Source organism: Phyllobates terribilis, unplaced genomic scaffold, assembly GCF_046119375.1.
Source record: "Phyllobates terribilis strain yellow unplaced genomic scaffold, ASM4611937v1 Scaffold_9__5_contigs__length_417890890, whole genome shotgun sequence".
NCBI lineage: Eukaryota > Metazoa > Chordata > Amphibia > Anura > Dendrobatidae > Phyllobates > Phyllobates terribilis.
Window position 1 is genome coordinate 6,184,117 of NW_027362769.1, and position 17,869 is coordinate 6,201,985.

A 17,869-nucleotide genomic window follows, 5' to 3' on the forward strand; every position below is an offset into this window, starting at 1 on the left:
TTTGCATTATTTTTATAATACAGCAGGCTTTAGATAAGGCGTTTTTCTGCAGCTTTTTATAGGAAAAAAATGTATGGCAAAATTGTCTAATGCAAATGCAAAAAAGAAAGCAACAAAAATGTTTGTAAAAAACACAGGAAATTCATGCCATTTTTATAAGACGCTCTAAAAACTTTGAGAAAATCACACTTGCAGTATCCTCTGATGGAGCAATTCACAGATCCTATATTAAAAATATTAATTTCTTAGACCAATTTTATATCCTTGTAAGAAAACATCAAATAGATGTTTTGCAAGAAATAACAATAACAGTTTAAGAAACCAATTTTTTAAAGAATAGCTTGTAATAAACAAGAAATTTCCAATCAAAGGTACTCATGTTTTAAATATATGATAATGTTTCAAACAACGTCATGGTTTCTGGTTACTTACTGATCCACCACGTAAGCCAGGAGTTCCATTAGATCCAGGTGGACCAGGAGGACCACGACCACCAGCCAGACCAGGAGCACCAGGCACACCACCAGGACCCTTTTGAGGATAAAAGTAATTTGTAGGTTCCACTGTATGTATTGAGATAAAACAAATGTGTTCTGTATTGTGTCATTCCTACCATTTCTCCTTTGCCACCCGGATTTCCATCTCTACCAGGAGGACCCTAAAATTACATTTATTGCAAAGTCTGATCAGATGTGAATAAAACATAATAGATGTATACCATGAAACCACTCCTTTTCCACCCACAGTTTTCTCTCTACAAGAAGGACTCTGAAATTATATCATATACGTTATATTGAATGTGAATAACAGTCATAAAAAAGTGTATATTAGGAGAAGAATAACCCATTATTCCTCACATATTTTCTGGTAAAGATTTCAAGTTTCATCATACATTATAGTGACCATCTCCTTTGAGAAGACCAGCACCCTAAAACAACCACCACTTTTTATTGAAATTCTGGGTGGAAAGGTGGAGCCTTTATGGATCGGAATGATTTTCCAGCACAAACTACAGATGCTCGATTGCTTCTCTAGATCAGGATATTGGAATTTTGGTGGTCAAATTGTTCTTTCCTTTGTTCACTTTTAGTAGGTTCTAACCACTATACATTGGAAACACCCGTTATTGGAGATGTTGTGACCCAATTGTCTAGCCATCACAATTAAGACCTTGTCAAAGATCCCCAGATCCTTATACTTTCCTTTATTTCCCCGCTTCCTACTTGACATCATCATTGACAGGTGCCAATGTCATGAGAAAATGTTATTTTTTTCCCTTTTCAGTTGCTTTAATGTCGTGGCTCACTGATGTGCAGGTATCTATCTATCTATCTATCAGCACACTTTATGATGTATGCAAATATTAAATATATGAAATTTGAACTGCATTACTGCTATATACAATATACTTATAAACTGAAGGTACTTAGGGCATAAATTGACCAATTCATGAGAGCCCATCACCCGCAACAAGGCATACATTTCTTTGATGGAACTCTAATCTAATATTTATTAAACATGACTCTCCTAGGATAAAGGCCTACAAGTTTAAAGGGCAGGTAGGATCCAGCATTAATTAAAAACAGTCTTATGGTATATTCACATGTTGCATTTTTTCCATGCAATTTTGCATTGAAAAACTCAGCGTTTTACTGTACCAGAAAAGTGAATGAAATTTCTGTAATTTCATGCACGTACTGCTTAATTTTTCTTTGCAGATTTGAAACAGGTTCAATCTGCAGCATATGAATTCTTTCAGAATTTTTGCAGCGCTTTACAAGGCAAAATTTCACGTATTTTATGCAGTGATTTTCCTGCCACCACTCCAGTATTTGCAGCAGATTTTTCTGCTGTAAATACTGAATATGTGTGCATACCCTTAGGGTTATGGAAGGAGTTCTTAGCCAAATATGGAGGCAGTCACTACCTCCGTTAGTATACTATTCTATCAATCTATCTATCCATCTGTACACACAGATAATATGAAAAAACAATGCTTACAGAAGGACCAGTCAAACCAGCAGGTCCTTGGGCACCTTGTTCCCCTCTAGACCCTGGAGACCCATCAGAACCACGAGATCCAGGAGATCCAATTTCACCCTAATCAGACAAAAAGAAGTAAAGCCTTAATTAACCACTATTTGCATGCATAATAACAATGGTCACACTATCTTCTACATCACTATCAAGGTTTTGTAAAATATTTACATAATTATTCTTTTTTTTCTTCTGATAAAATCATATAATAATGAGAGATAGCAATACATTTTATGTCATTTTAATATTCAGTTTTCCTCATACGTCTTGTGTATACTGTCAGAAAGCGCCAGGTACATACTGTACATCTCAAGTACATTACAGGGCCTTATAAACAAGAGGAAGGTCAAGGGGAGTCCTTTGCTGGTGCATCAGTATACCATTTTTTTTCAACTGTATAGAAAAGTGTAGTCTCGTTTTTTTTACATTGCAGCCTATGTACAGAGTGGCACACAGTATGTCAACACTATCTGCCTTAAGTTCATCACAAGGGCTCAACAAGGTGTGAACAGAGCAAAGAGCCTTAGTGAAAACTCTCTTGCTCAAGATTTTGATATCAGGATTTTGTCCATATTTTTTGTGCTGTAAATTTTCCTCTTTAATAAAGCTACAAAGGTCCATTGAGTTGGTACATGTAAAGGGAATCTTTCAGTAGGATCATTCCTCTTAAGTTGTCTATATTGGCAGGTAGATTATAGAAAGCTGAATAAAGTGATACCTTGATACCTGTGATCTGATGTTTTATTCCAGAGATATCCATGTATTCTTATATGTAAATGAGCTGTTCAGGGCTATGGGCATGAGAATCTGCCTCCAGAAGTCATTTTAAATAAAAAGAGGTGTTACCAGTGTAAGATATGTAACTAACAGAACAGTAGAACTGAACTTTGTCTCCTTACAAACACATTAGCAGCTGCAGCTCTCACAGCTCTGCTGTATTGCAACAATATTGTAACGCTGTCTGTGAGATGGAAACTGAAGCGGAGAGGAACCTGCAGATGTGTCCGGTACAATCACACACAGCTCTGCAGCGAGATTAGGAGAGCAGAGAGAGACCATTACACATCACATTGGTAACGCCCCTTTAATTTAAAATAGGCTCTGGAGGCAGATTATCATGCAGATCAGTGTCCGGTCCATAGCCCTGAGCAGCTCATCTACATATAAGAAAATCATTTACATATAAGAAAAACATGGATTTCTCTGGAATAAGAAATCAGATTGCAGATATCAAGATATCATTTTATTCAGCTTCATATGATCTGCATGCCCATATAGATGGCTTAGGAGGGGTGATCCTACTGACAGATCCCCTTTAATGAAAAATGTTTTCATCTTTATTATTAGATGTGGCTAATGTTCCTGAGGTAGTGAACACTTTGGGTGACAAAGCCTGTGAGAGGTGCTATGGTAGTCATGCTAGTTGTTATTCACCCTTCCTAGAAGTTTACCAGCTTGGCCAAAGAAAATGACATAATGATATATGTTAAATGCTGTCACTTTTAAAGGGAATCTATCAGTAGGATTAACCCTTCTAAGCCATCTATATGGGCATGTAGGTCATAGGAAGATGAATAAAATGATACCTTGATATCTGCGATCCGATGTTTTCTTCCAGAGAAATCCATGTTTTTCTTATATGTAAATGAGCTGTTAAGTTCTATGGCCTGGACACTGACCTACAGTATATGAGAATCTACCTCCTGAGATTATTTTTAATTAAAGCAGGAGTTACCAGTGTGAGACATGTAACTAACACAGAACGGGAGAACTGAACTTGGTCTTCTTACAAACACATTTGCTGCATCTCTCCCAACTCTGCTGTATTGCACCACTGTCTGCCTGTGAGATGGAAGCTGAAGCTGATAGGAACCTGCAGATGTCAGTTCTACAGTGTAATCAAGAGAGCAGAGAGTGGCCATTACATATTACACTGGTATTGCCTCTTTCATTTAAAATAAGCATTGGAGTTTCTGTGGATCAGTGTCCAGCCCATAGATCTTAACAGTTCATTTACATATAAGAAAAACATGGATTTCTCTGGAATAAGACATCAGATCGCAGTTAACAAGGTATCATTTTATTCAGCTTCCTAAGACCTACATGCCCATATACAGGTGCTTCTCACTAAATTAGAATATCATGAAAAATGTAATTTATTTCTGTTCTTCAATACAAAAAGTGAAACTCATATATTATGTAGAGTCATTACAAACAGAGTGATCTATTTCAAGGTGTTTATTTCTGTTAATGTTGAGGATTATGGCTTACAGCCAATGAAAACACAAAAGTCATTATCCAAGTAAATTAGAATACTTTATATCAACAGCTTGAAAAATGTTTTTAAAATCCGAAATGTTGGCCTACTGAAATGTATGTTCAGTAAATGCACTCAATACTTGGTCGGGGCTCCTTTTGCATCAATTACTGCATCAATGCAGCGTGACATGGAGGCGATCAGTCTGTGGCACTGCTGAGGTGTTATGGAAGCCCAGGCTGCTTTGATAGCCTTCAGCTCGTCTGCATTGTTGGGTCTGGTGTCTCTCATCTTCCTCTTTACAATACCCTATAGATTCTATGGGGTTAAGGTCAGGCGAGTTTGCGGGCCAATCAAGTATAGTGATACTGTTGTTTTTAAACCAGGTATTGGTTCTTTTGGCAGTGTGGACAGGTGCCAAGTCCTGCTGGAGAATGACATTTCCATCTCCAAAAAGCTTGTCGGCAGAGGGAAGCATGAAGTGCTCTAAAATTTCCTGGTAAACAGCTACACTGACTTTGACCTTGATAAAACACAGTGGACCTAAACCAGCAGGTGACATGGCTCCCAAAACCATAGCTGATTATGGAAACTTCACACTAGACCTCAAGCAGCTTGGATTGCGTGCCTCTCCACTCTTCCTCCAGACTCTGGGACCTTGATTTCCAATTGAAATACAAAATTTATTTTGCATTTACTTAGTGTGTCAATGACTGACTTCTGGACATCTGTCAAGTCTTCCCTATGATTGTGGGGCCTACTGAAACAGACTAAGAAACCTTTTTAAATGCTTAGGAAGCCTTTGCAGGTGTTTTTTGTTAATTATTCAAATTTACTGAGATAACGACTTTTGCGTTTTCATTGGCTGTAAGCCATAATCATCAACGTTAACAGAAATAAACACTTGAAATAGATCACTCTGTAATGACTCTATATAATATAGGAGTTTCACTTTTTGTATTGAAGAACTGAAATAAATTAACTTTTTGATGATATTCTAATTTAGTGAGATGCACCTGTATATGGCTTAGGGAGGGTGATCCTACTGACAGTTTCCCTTTGAGAAATCAATGTAATGAAGTCAGTGACCTCCAGCCACATCCGTGTACATGAGTGACAACTATTCCCTTAACTAGAACTGAAAAAAAAATGAACTGGATAATAAGTTAATATGCATGCAAAATAGGAGCATGTTCACACTGGCCGATAAACAGACAAAATCCAAGACAGAAACAAAATGAACAATACACTGATGTAAGTAAATAAGTAAAAGCAATAGTGAACATAAATAAAATTGGATCCTTAGTAAACACTAGTGATGAGCGAGCACTAAAATGCTCAGGTGCTCCTTTCTCGGGATGAGCAAATCGTAATGCTCGGGTGCTCGAAGCGACGAGCCCAATGTCAGTCAATGGGAAACTCAAGTATTTTTCCGGCGGCCCTCCCCAGAGGTCTGGAGGGGGCCTAAAAATTTACCAAATCAATGGGAACAGTGCTGAAATTACATGGGAACAACATGGAGAAGACTCCTGTAAGCATCTCTGACTCCCAGGTCACTGCTGTGAACAATGTTGTCAGAGTTTTACGCCGCTTTTACAGACTCACAATAAAACATACAAAAACTAATCCGAAATGGCTTTTCCTGGAAAAAATGTTAAGGAACATTCTTTCCAGGGTAATAACTTGTATATAAGGCAAAAAAAAATATCAAAAAACAAAAATGCTCTTCCACACCTTGGGCTATGTTCACACGTAGTGTTTTTGATGTGCTTTCGCATTGCTTTAAACTGTGGAAAATACGTTCATCAGTAAAAGTAATTTTAATATTTTACTACCTCATCTGGTCATGTAGTGTGTGAGACATGATCAGAAAAATCCATATAGTACTGAAATGACATGGGAACAGCATGGGGACGACCCCTGGAAGCATCTCTGCATCCCAAGTCACTGCCTAAAACCGTGGTCATCAGATGTGATCCTGTAATACTGCGGTAATAATACAGAGATTTTTGGCAAAGTGGCAAATATTAAACTCCATTTGGGCAGAGTGCGTGGCAAGGGATGGGGAAGTGGATGTAATGGTGATGGTGCACACAGAGGACGTGGGCAAGATGAAACTGTGCCTGCTGAGGGAGCACAACAAGCACCCACATCATGTCAACCTAGCTTCTTGTCCCACTTTCTAGGGGGCCGCGGAACACCACTATTGAAGCCAGACCAGTGTGAAAAGGTTGTTAGTTGGATAGCAGATAAATAGATAATGCTTCCAGTCAGTTTGCCACCACCACCCTGTCTTCCACACGGTCCAGTCTCAGTAGCCGTGAGTCTGGACCACATTATTATTATTTATTATTATAGCGTCTTACATGTGAAAAAGGGGTATACATTGCAAAAACAATTACAATAATCCTGAACAAAAACGTGACTGCGACTGGTACAGGAGAAGAGACGACCCTGCCCACGAGGGCTCACAGTTTACAAGGGATGGGTGAGGATACAGTAGGTGAGGGTAGAGCTGGTCGTGCAGTGGTATGGTGGAGTGAGGGTTACTGCAGGTTGTACACTTGTCAGAAGAGGTGGGTCTTCAGGTTCCTTTTGAAGGTTTCAACAGTAGGTGAGAGTCTGATATGTTTTTGGGTAGAGAGTTCCAGAGTAGGGGGGATGGACGGGATCAGTCTTGTATGCGATTGTGGGAAGAATAGATAAAAGGGGAGTAAGAGAAGGAGATCTTGTGAGGATCGGAGGTTGCGTGCAGGTAAATACCGGGAGACTAGGTCACAGATGTATGGAGGAGACAGGTTGTGGATGGCTTTGCATGCCAAGGTTAGGGTTTTGAACTGGAGTCTCTGGGCAATGGGGAGCCAGTGAAGGAATTGACAGAGAAGAGAGGCTGTGGAATAGTGGGCGACAGGTGGATTAGTCGGGCAGCAGAGTTTAGGATAGATTGGAGGGGTGCAAGAGTGTTAGAAAAGAGGCCACAGAGCAGGATGATTCAGTAGTCGAGGCGGGAGATGCACTAGTGTTTTTGCAGATTGTGGAAAGCCAGGATACAGTCAGACCCTGGGATGGAACACGTCCTCCCGACGCAGAGGGTTGCGGGTCCTGGGTCAATTAGGGTTGTCCCCACATCTCCATCACTTGATTCATTTTTTTTTAGGAGATATTCCAGATTATGCACTTAAAGTTTGGACCCTGGGATTGAACACGTCCTAGAGCTCCTGTACCTCCTCCTCTTCAGCCTCCATCTCCATCACTTGATACATTTTTTTCAGGAGATATTCCAGATTATGTACTTAAACTTCATAGGTGCCAATAACAATGAGCAGGACTGTATTCTTAGGTGACAAACTGCACATCGCTGCAGAGTTGTTGAAAGCTGTAACAGAGCAGGCAGATCTGTGGCTCTCATCGCTGAACTTACAGCCAGGCATGGTTGTGTGGGACAATGTCGGGAACTTGGTGGCGGCTCTGAGGCTTGGCAACCTTGCACACGTACCATACCTGGCCCATGTGCTCAACTTAGTGGTACAAAACCTACTCGGATCTGCCAGAGTGGCTTGTGAAAGTATGCCGCGTGTGTGCCCATTTCAGAAAGTCAGCTACAGCTTCCGCCGCCCTGGCAGTGCTTTAGCAGCGTTTGCAGCTTCCAGCTCAATGACTGGGGTGCAATGGGACCATAAGTTGGAAATCAACGTTGCAGCTGTTTGGAATGATTTGTGAACAGCAGAGGGCAGTTGTTGAGTATCAGCTTCAACACGTCCGTCGGAATTCAGGTCAGCCTCCGCACATAAAAGCTGATGAGTGGGCATGGATGTCTGACATCTGTGCCATTCTCCAAAACTTTGAGGACTCTACCAAGATGGTAAGCGGTGATGATGCCATAATTAGCGGCGTCACCATCCCGCTTCACTGTCTACTGAAATGCTCGTTGCTCAAAATTTAAGAGGAGGCATTGCGGGCGGAGCATGATGAGATGGACAAGGAACTATACAGGGTGATGCTACACAGCCCAGCCTCATCTTATCTCAATGCGGAGTGGGTGATAATGAGGAGGAGGAGGAGAAAATGGAAAGTCTTCCTCTTGGTGAAGACAGGGAAGTCTTGGCTGTTGGCAGTCTGGCACATATGGCTGACTTTATGTTCTGTGGCCTTTACCGTGACCCTCGCGTTGTACACATTTTGGGTGACAGCAATTACTAGTTGGTCACACTCAATAATAATAATTTTTATTTATATAGCACCAACATATTCTGCAGCACTTTACAATTAAGTAGGGACATGCACATACAGACAATACAAACAATACAATGTATCACATTTCAACAGTTATAGAAGGAGTGAGGGCCCTGCTCGCAAGCTTACAATCTATATGGAAATAGAGAGACACAATAGGTAGAACATGGTCATCAGCCAGTATCTGTCTAAGTGCAGTTACCTTGTGCTATTGCGTGCATGGAGGACATGGAGACAGATGAATAGGCAGCATATTAAGATTAAAGAGGGAAAAGGGGGGAGCTGGGTTAGTAAGTTGAGGTGATAGGCTTGTCTAAACAGATATGTTTTTAAAGCAGGTTTAAAAACATGGGGGCTAGATATAAGTTACATAATTTGGGGTAGTGCATTCCAGAAAACTGGCGCGGCACGAGAGAAGTCTTGGAGACGGAGATGTGAGGTTTGGATTAAGGAGGATGTTAGTATTAGATCAGTTGCAAGACGGAGAGCACGGGAGGGGAGATAGACAGAATTGAGGGATGAGATATAGGGCAGTGCAGGACTGTGGAGAGCTTGGTGGGTAAGAGAGAGGAGTTTGTATTGTATTCTGTAGTGAATGGGTTACCTAACCAGTGTAATGAGTGGCACAGGGTAGAGGCATTGGTGAAGCAGCTTGATAGAAATATGACCCTGGCTGCTTCATTCAGAATGTATTAGAGAGTAGAGAGATTGTTTACAGGGAGACCGAATTAGAAGAGAGTTGCAGTAGTGAATAAGAGCGACATTAAGAGTTTTTGCAGTATCAAAGGTGAGAAAAGGTCAGATTTTGGAGATGTTTTTAATGTGCAGGTGACATGAGCAAGTGAGTGATTTTCCATGGGGAATAAAGGAAAGTTGTGTGTCAAATATGACTCCAGCACAACAGGCGTGCTGAGTGGGATTTATAGTGGCACCACCTAAAGGAAATTGCAAAGTCAGGTATAGGTAGGTTAGTAAAAGCAGATATAGGTAGTTTAGTAAAAGTCAGATATAGGAAGGTTAGCAGAGGGAGGGAACCAAAGGACTTCATTTTTGGAGATATTCAGTATTTAAGGCCCTTGTTGTAGAATTATTTAAAAAATTCCCATCTGACAATGCTGGTGGCAGAGGTCACAGATGGGAATTGGACACCCAAGGAGTACAGATGAGGGAGACACAAACCAGATGTGGGAGAGGCAGGGGAACACTGTCAAAGGTCTGGGACAGTTTTCTCAGACCCTTCCAGCGCCCAGTCCCTGATACACGGGGTACTCTGACAAGGAGGGAAACATTTTGGAAGATGTTGAAGGACTACCTTGGTGACTGTACCAGTGTCCTCCATGATTCCTCTCTGTGCCTTACAACTGTTGGGTATCCAAGCTGGACATGTGGTATGAACTGTCTCTGTATGACTTGGAGGTCATGGCCGCTAGCGTTTTGTCAGAGATGGTTTTTAGTGCCGCCCGGGGCATATAACTGATAGGCGCATCCGCCTGTCAACTGAAAATACTGACAGGCTGACAGTTAACAAAATGAACAAGGGCTGGATTGGGCCAGACTTCTCAACACCACCAGATGATAGCATCAAACAAACTCAAATGCAGTGGTTATTTTTTTGGGGGGGCACCCCTTCACACCCAGACATAAGTAATATAAATGCCTCAGGATTTCTTCTATTTTATTGCGCCCTCCAGCTTCTCCTTCTCCTCATCCTCCACCACCATATCACCAGGGTGACCCTCATGAAATGCCCACATAATTTTTTTAAGGGTGTTTTTGATGCACGTAGGAACTATTTTTAGAGGCCTACCTCTAAATACATATATAGTATATATGTGAACTCCCCAAGGATCAATGTTTTTCAGTCATGCACTTAGTGCATGGGCACTACCAGTCTGGGAGACCCACTCCTTAATTATAGAAAATAAATTTTTAACTGTGGCCCTCCACTGCTGTGATGAAACAGCTTCTAATCTTAATCAGCCAGATGGGTAGAATTGCTAAGCCAAGAGAAATACACTATTATGTTTTTGTTGACTTGTGAATGTATGTGTATTTCTATGGTAGACCAAGAAGAAGGACTGACCAGTAATTGTATAACTCCGATTGTTGTCTTTTCTTGGTTCTGAAACAATGATGTTTGTTGCTATGCTAACTGCATATTATACTAAAGCCAGCTAGATGTTAATTCACAAGAGCCCCCAAATACCAACTATGTAAATTGATTAAAGGGTCAAACAATGAGACCTGAGACCTGTGGAATAATACCCTTCCTAATCTTTGACCTGTGGATGTGTACTTCAAAGGACAATTGAACTATTTAAGGAACATATGCCTCTGTAGCAGGAGATTATAGACAGAGAATTGAAAGAGACTTTACAAGGATAATCAAAGATCAGACTCTCTGCAGACCATCAGCTTGGTAACATGCCTTTATCCAAAGAGACTTAGACACTGCAGGGGAGGAGCCATGGAGCAGAAGGGAGCAGCCAGTTCAGCTTGTGAGCCTCAGATATGGCTCAACTTGGTGTACAGGAAAAATAAAGCTGGACTCATCAAGTGGATTAGGAGCTCTAATGTATCACTTGTGCAAGAGAATGGACAAAGGAAATATGGTGGCCCCTCTCCAGGTTGGGTTGGAGAAGCTCTTCCACATACTGTAGTTCTGAAATTTTTATTGGCAATATTCCTCAGAAAATATGAAGATGCATTATTGATACCCCTCTTTCAGTCTGTGGGAAAGTTGTATGAGTTTGGCTTAATGATGACCTTCAGAGGCCTAAACTGTGGCTTTGCTTATGCACGTTATTTCTCAAAACGCATTTCAGATCAGGCCATTGTCCAACTCTGTAGTCATGAAATTCAAGGCGTTAAGATCTTTTTGTATCGAAGCACCAAGAAGTGTGAGCTGATGTTGGACGGGCTGCCATTGCTTATGGAACAAGCTGCATTAGAGGACTTCCTGTGAGAAATGACAGCTGGAGTAGATACAGTTTCCCTCTATGTCAGTCCTTTCACCGACCTAAAGAATATGGCTGTGGTGAAATACAACTGTCACCGAGAAGCAGCCCTGGCTAAGAAAAGTCTGTGTGAAGGTTCCTGGGCACTATGGCTGCTTTTTTACTGTGGACTAGTTCCAGCAATCTATAAGACTTAAGATGCAATCTGGCACCTTGGCAAAGCCCAATTCTGTTCTCCCTCTGATATCTAACAAACAGGTTATGCTGGAGAAACTTTCACCTACTGCCACACAGTGTCTTCAGCTCCTTTGTGAGAAACTAATATTTGGGAAGTCAGTCTACCAAATAATATTCCTGAGATATGGAAATTGTGGATGGCTTCACTTTTGGTACTGGGTGCTAATACCAAACCATGGCGTGCCATTCATTGGATATTCCTGGCTGTTTGGAGACAAGCTCATTCCCACAGAAAAGTACCAGCAAGCTAAGGAGATGTTGGCCTCTATCATCATGAAGGAGTTTGCTAGTTGTCTAGGAGACCACTGCTGTCTACCTTGTGAACATTGTGTTGAAGCTCTCAAGGATTAAGAGGTTACTTTGGCGAATCTAGTTTTTATACTAAAGATCCTGCTGTGTTTTTAGAGTTTTGTTTCTTTACGCCTCTTCAAATGTGTATAGGAGTGAATCTTAATTTTTGGCAGCCCATGAAATTGCTGCATACGCAATAACAGTACAGGAGACACACTCCTTAATAACTGGAAGGACAATTCAAATAGATTCTATATTCTAGAATATTACCTGTCTCATCTGTAATTTGTTTACGGGTGAGCTATCACAGTATGGATAGCATATTACACCGATCCAGCATGGTATTATTGCCTTATATTGCGTGCTGCAGAAAAAAATACAAGTCTATTCTAATCCATATTGATACTGCTGTTAGATGCATTTACAATAGGGACATGTGCTGCTAGGTGGTATCATCAGCTCGAGATGAGTGTTCATTCTGGTCGCATAAATCTCTTCCACAGTCCCTATTTTTTTTTTTTATTATTTATTTGGCCTTATATACAAGTCATGACCCTGCAAAGAATGTTTCTTAACATTTCTCCCAGGAAAATCCATTTTAGCTTAGTTTTTGTATGTTTTATTGTCAGTAAATAAAAATGGCGTAATACTCTGACAACATTGTTCACAGATATGCTATTGGTCAGTGACGAAGTGTAAATAGGTTTGAACAACACACAACTGTCAGACTTTAAATGGAGTGTAAAATCTGGCACGCTCCCAAAAATTTCTGGATTATTAGCGCAGTAATATGGGATCACGTCTGATGAAAACAGTTTTAGGCAGTGGCGTTAGAGATATGGTATTGGTCAGCGACTAAGTGTGAATCGGCTGAACAACATACAACTGGCAGAGTTTAACTGGAGTGTAATATTTGGCATGCTCCAAAAAATAGCATGATCATTACTGCAGTAATATTGGATCACACCTGATGACCACGATTTTAGGCAGTCGCCTTGTAGTATGGTATTGGCAATGGACCAAGTGTGAATAGTTTTATTGGTCAGCGACCAGGTGTGAATAGGTTAAACAACAGACAGCTGACATACTTTAAATGGAGTATAATATCTGATACGTTCCCTAAAGAATTCTGGATTAGTACCGCAGTAATGTCTGATACTTCTGACAACCACGGTTTTAGGCACTGGCCTTGTAGTATAGTATTGGTCAGCGACCAAGTGTGAATAGTTTGGAACAACACACAACTGCCAGATATTAAATGGAGCATAATATTTGATACACACCCAACAATTTCAGGATTATTGCCGCAGTAATATGGGATCACGTCTGATGACCACGGTTTTAGGCAGTGGCCTTGTAATATGCTATTGGTCAGCAACCAAGTGTGAATAGGTTGAACAACACACAACTGGCAGACTTCCTCAAAATGTCTGGATTATTACGGCAGTAATATCGGATCACATCTGATGATGGACAAGTTTCTCTGTTTCCACAATACAGCAATGTGAATAAAATCAGCCAAATATGTCTGTATTCTGCTAACAAGCAAATGTAGCAGTTAAAATGGTGTATTATATTGCTTATTAAGCAAATAATCAGGATTAAGTGCAAAAAGATTATTAGCCCTGATATCTAGGGCTATGGATATCTGTAACAGCAGCAGCAGACAAAATGTGCAATGGACCCCATTCAGCTCTTTACACTGTCCACAAACTCTGCCTGTCTAACTCCTGTTATCACCAGGATTAATGTATGCAGCTGGATTAGTCCTTAGAAGGACTGTTAGTTCAGATGGGTATATAGATGGATATAAACTGCTAAAAAAAGGGAACACTCAAATAACACATCCTAGATCTGAATGAATGAAATATTCTCATTGAATACTTTGTTCTGTACAAAATTGAATGTGCTGACAACAAAATTACACAAAAATCATGAATAGAAATCAAATTTATTAACCAATGGAGGCCTGGATTTGGAGTCACCCCCAAAATTAAAGTGGAAAAACATACTACAGGCTGATCCAACTTTGATGTAATGTCCTTAAAACAAGTCAAAATGAGGCTCAGTATTGTGTGTGGCCTCTACGTGCCTGTATGACCTCCCTACAATGCATGCGCTCCTGATGAGGTTGCGGATGGTCTCCTGTGGGATCTCCTCCCAGACCTGGACTAAAGCATCCGCCAACTCCTGGACAGTCTGTGGTGCAACGTGACGTTGGTGTATGGAGCGAGACATGATTTCCCAGATGTGCTCAATTGTATTCAGGTCTGGGGAATGGGCGGGCCAGTCCATAGCTTCAATGCCTTCATCTTGCAGGAACTGCTGACACACTCCAGTCACCTGAGGTCTGGCATTGTCCTGCATTAGGAGGAACCCAGGGCCAATCGCACCAGCATATGGTCTCACAAGGGATCTGAGGATCTCATCTCAGTACCTAAAGCAGTCAGACTACTTCTGGCGAGCACATGAAGGGCTGTGCGGCCCTCCAAAGAAATGCCATCCCACATCATTACTGACCCACTGCCAAACCGGTCATTCTGAAGGATGTTGCAGGCAGCAGATCGCTCTCCACGGTGTCTCCAGACTCTGTCACATGTCACATGTGCTCAGTGTAAACCTGCTTTCATCTGTGAAGAGCACAGGGCGCCAGTGTCAACTTTGCCAATCATGGTGTTCTGTGGCAAATGCCAAGCGTCCTGCATGGTGTTGGGCTGTGAGCACAACCCCCATCTATGGATGTAGGGCCCTCATACCACCCTCATGGAGTCAGTTTCTAACGGTTTGTGCAGACACATGCACATTTGTGGCCTGCTGGAGGTCATGCTGGAGGTCATTTTGCAGGGCTCTGGCAGTGCTCCTCCTGTTCCTCCTTGCACAAAGGCGGAGGTAGCGGTCCTGCTGCTGGGTTGTTGCCCTCCTACGGCCCCCTCCACGTCTCCTGGCGTACTGGCCTGTCTCCTGGTAGCGCCTCCAGCCTCTGGACACAACGCTGACAGACACAGCAAACCTTCTTGCCATAGCTCGCATTGATGTGCCATCCTGGATGAGCTGCACTATCTGAGTAACTTCTGTGGGTTGTAGAGTCCGTCTCATGCTACCACGAGTGTGAAAGCACAACCAACATTCAAAAGTGACCAAAACATCAGCCAGACAGCATTGGTACTGAGATGTGGTCTGTGGTCCCCACCTAGAGAACCACTCCTTTATTGAGTGTGTCTTGATAATTGCCAATAATTTCCATCTATTGTCTATTCCATTTGCACAACAGCATGTGAAATTGATTGTCAATCAGTGTTGCTTCCTAAGTGGACAGTTTGATTTCACAGAAGTTTGATTCACTTGGAGTTATATTCTGTTGTTTAAGTGTTACCTTTATTTTTTTGAGCAGTGTATATCTTACTGTGGAATACCTATACCTAACTAATTAACCGCTAATTCTCTCCCTCACTCAGAAGCACCTCTCCCTACTCTGCCTGTTTCCAGGGTAGAATGTGACAAGCATAGGGTCACCGGGTCTTATATAGACCCGATGATGCTATGAGGCCAGCCAATCACTGTGATACCACAACCAACATGGCTACGGCATTACAGTGAGTGTCAGGCAATCCCCGCATGTTTATTAGCTGTGTAAAGAGCGCCAAACATGCGGTCAGGGACCCGAGCTCCAGCCCGAGCATCTCGAAAGTATTCGCTGAGCACTGAGCATCTCGAACAGTGATATGCTCGGGTGAGTACCGAGCAGTTGCGAGCAAGCTCGCTCATCACTAGTAAACACTCTTTTTGACCAAAGAGTAAAATCCATCACACCAATGTCAAGGTGTAACCAAATTCGGGATGGTCCTAATCTCTAGCATTAAAACCTTACAAGGTGTCAATGTGACGTCAATGTGAATAAGGGCAGAGCAGGACCCATCTCGTCCCAAACATGAGTAGCCAGCAATATGTGAAGCTATATAAATGTACTGTCCTGCTCAAAGGAAGGGAGACCACACCCTTACCTGCACTAACGGCAGAAACCTGAAATTTAACCGAAAAAATCTCCGATAGACTCCATATTTTTCACAAGATAGCAGGATGACATGGTTAGACAACTACTGATCATACATATTTCATCTATGGGATAGGTAGTACATGTTATTTGTAGGATATGCCTTTCATTATATTTAAAGCTCAATAAAGCTAAATATTTAAAACTCAATAGTAAAATATTTTTCAATCTCTTAAAAGGATAAATTAGAAATGGCTGTAAATATTGGAATAAGTTAGAAGGAACCAAAGCTATATCTCTGAAGGAGCTGTTATTGATTATGTGAAATAGTAATATGGTAAACATGAGTAAAGTTAATTGCTACTTTCATAACTAACATGCAGCTAAATACCTTGGGACCTGGACCACCAGGGAATCCGGAATTACCAGGGGGACCTGGAGGACCCTACAGAAAAGCATACAAAATATTACAAGACTGTACATTAGATGTAACAAAAATATTTTATTGATTGAATATTTTAATATTTTTACCAAGCCAATATGTATTAAATGTGATAAATGAAATAGACTCTATAAAATTAATATAAAACAAATCACATAATGTTCTTACTGGCTGTCCAGAAGCACCAGGACCACCATCATTACCACGTGCACCCTAAAATGAAAAAAAAAAATTACCTGGTTTGTTGATTTATCTTCAGAATAAGCAACAAGAGAAAACGATGGGAAAAAAAAATTTGATTAGCTTAGCTGAAGGGGTGACACCATATCTTTTGCTGTCCCTGGCTCCTAAATTCATAGGATCACTTCATTAAATAACAGGACAAGGCCTGTATTGTTTATAAGGCTGAGCAGGCTAAAGCCTAGGGGCTCCACAAGGACTAGGGGTCCATCAATTTTGTTTTTGCTCAGGAACTTTTGCCTGCACCTGTTACCTGCACGTTATGCTCCAGTGGCTAAAGGCACTTTGTGTAGTAGCAATAGGTGAACATACAGTATATATTGATCACACAGTGACAGTTGTGACACCATGCTGCCTCCTGCCTTATTACACCTTTCTGAACAAGGCAGTTTACAGTAGTTGTGACATCACCATGTCCTTGAACATTCCCACGGGCTGTTTGCCCAGCTAAATATGGTCTTGTTCATCTTGTTAAGGAAATAGGGGGCTTGTTGTGGGAACATTGACAATACTTTATCACTACTTAATATCACTCTCACTGTAGATTTGCTTTTCAATTTCTTATCGTATTTCAGTATTCTTATTTCTAACTTTCTATTTGTGCATAACTTCCACAGGTCCTCATAGGACACATGCATTATAATTTTGTTTCACCTCTCATATTCTTTTCTTTTTTTCTTATTAATACTCTCCCAGGTTAACAAATCCCAGAAGTTTAGCAAAAAAATGGGAGATCTTAAGGCTTGGGTACTGGAAGAAAACATTGATGTGGTTGGTGTTGCTGAGACATGGTTGAACTCTACACATGCTTGGGCCATAAATCTTCCTGATTCTATGCTTTTTCAGAAAGACAGCCAAATAGGAAAGGGGAAGAGTATGTCTGTATGTTTGATAGTGAGTGTGACAAAGGCAATAGGGTAAAAAGATTGTGGGGAAGTTGGACACATGTGGGTGGAACTACATAGGGAGATTAACACTGAAAATATATCTTTTTGTGTATTCTATAAAACCTCAATATCACTGAGAAGTTGGAGGGTCTTCTCCATAATCAGAAGGAGTGGGCTACTACTGATAAAGTAGTGATTATGGGAGATTTTAACCAGGTATTGATGAGCCTGCTTCAAAGACAAAGGGGACAAAATTCCTCTACTTTTTGTAGAATAATTTTATGGATCAGTTCCTGG

General features: G+C 41.1%; 1 protein-coding gene across 2 annotated transcripts in view; it reads right to left on the reverse strand.

Annotated features, from left to right (window-relative positions):
* COL3A1 (collagen type III alpha 1 chain) overlaps positions 1 to 17,869 on the reverse strand; it is a 132,763-nt gene that overhangs the window by 42,378 nt on the left and 72,516 nt on the right. For both annotated transcript variants that reach the window (XM_073646298.1, XM_073646297.1), the window contains 5 exons: positions 16,614 to 16,658; positions 16,395 to 16,448; positions 2,002 to 2,100; positions 614 to 658; positions 433 to 531 (listed from right to left, as the gene is read on the reverse strand). In XM_073646298.1, coding sequence (XP_073502399.1) covers positions 433 to 531; positions 614 to 658; positions 2,002 to 2,100; positions 16,395 to 16,448; positions 16,614 to 16,658 — 342 coding nt within the window. The remainder of the gene's footprint in view (positions 1 to 432; positions 532 to 613; positions 659 to 2,001; positions 2,101 to 16,394; positions 16,449 to 16,613; positions 16,659 to 17,869) is intronic.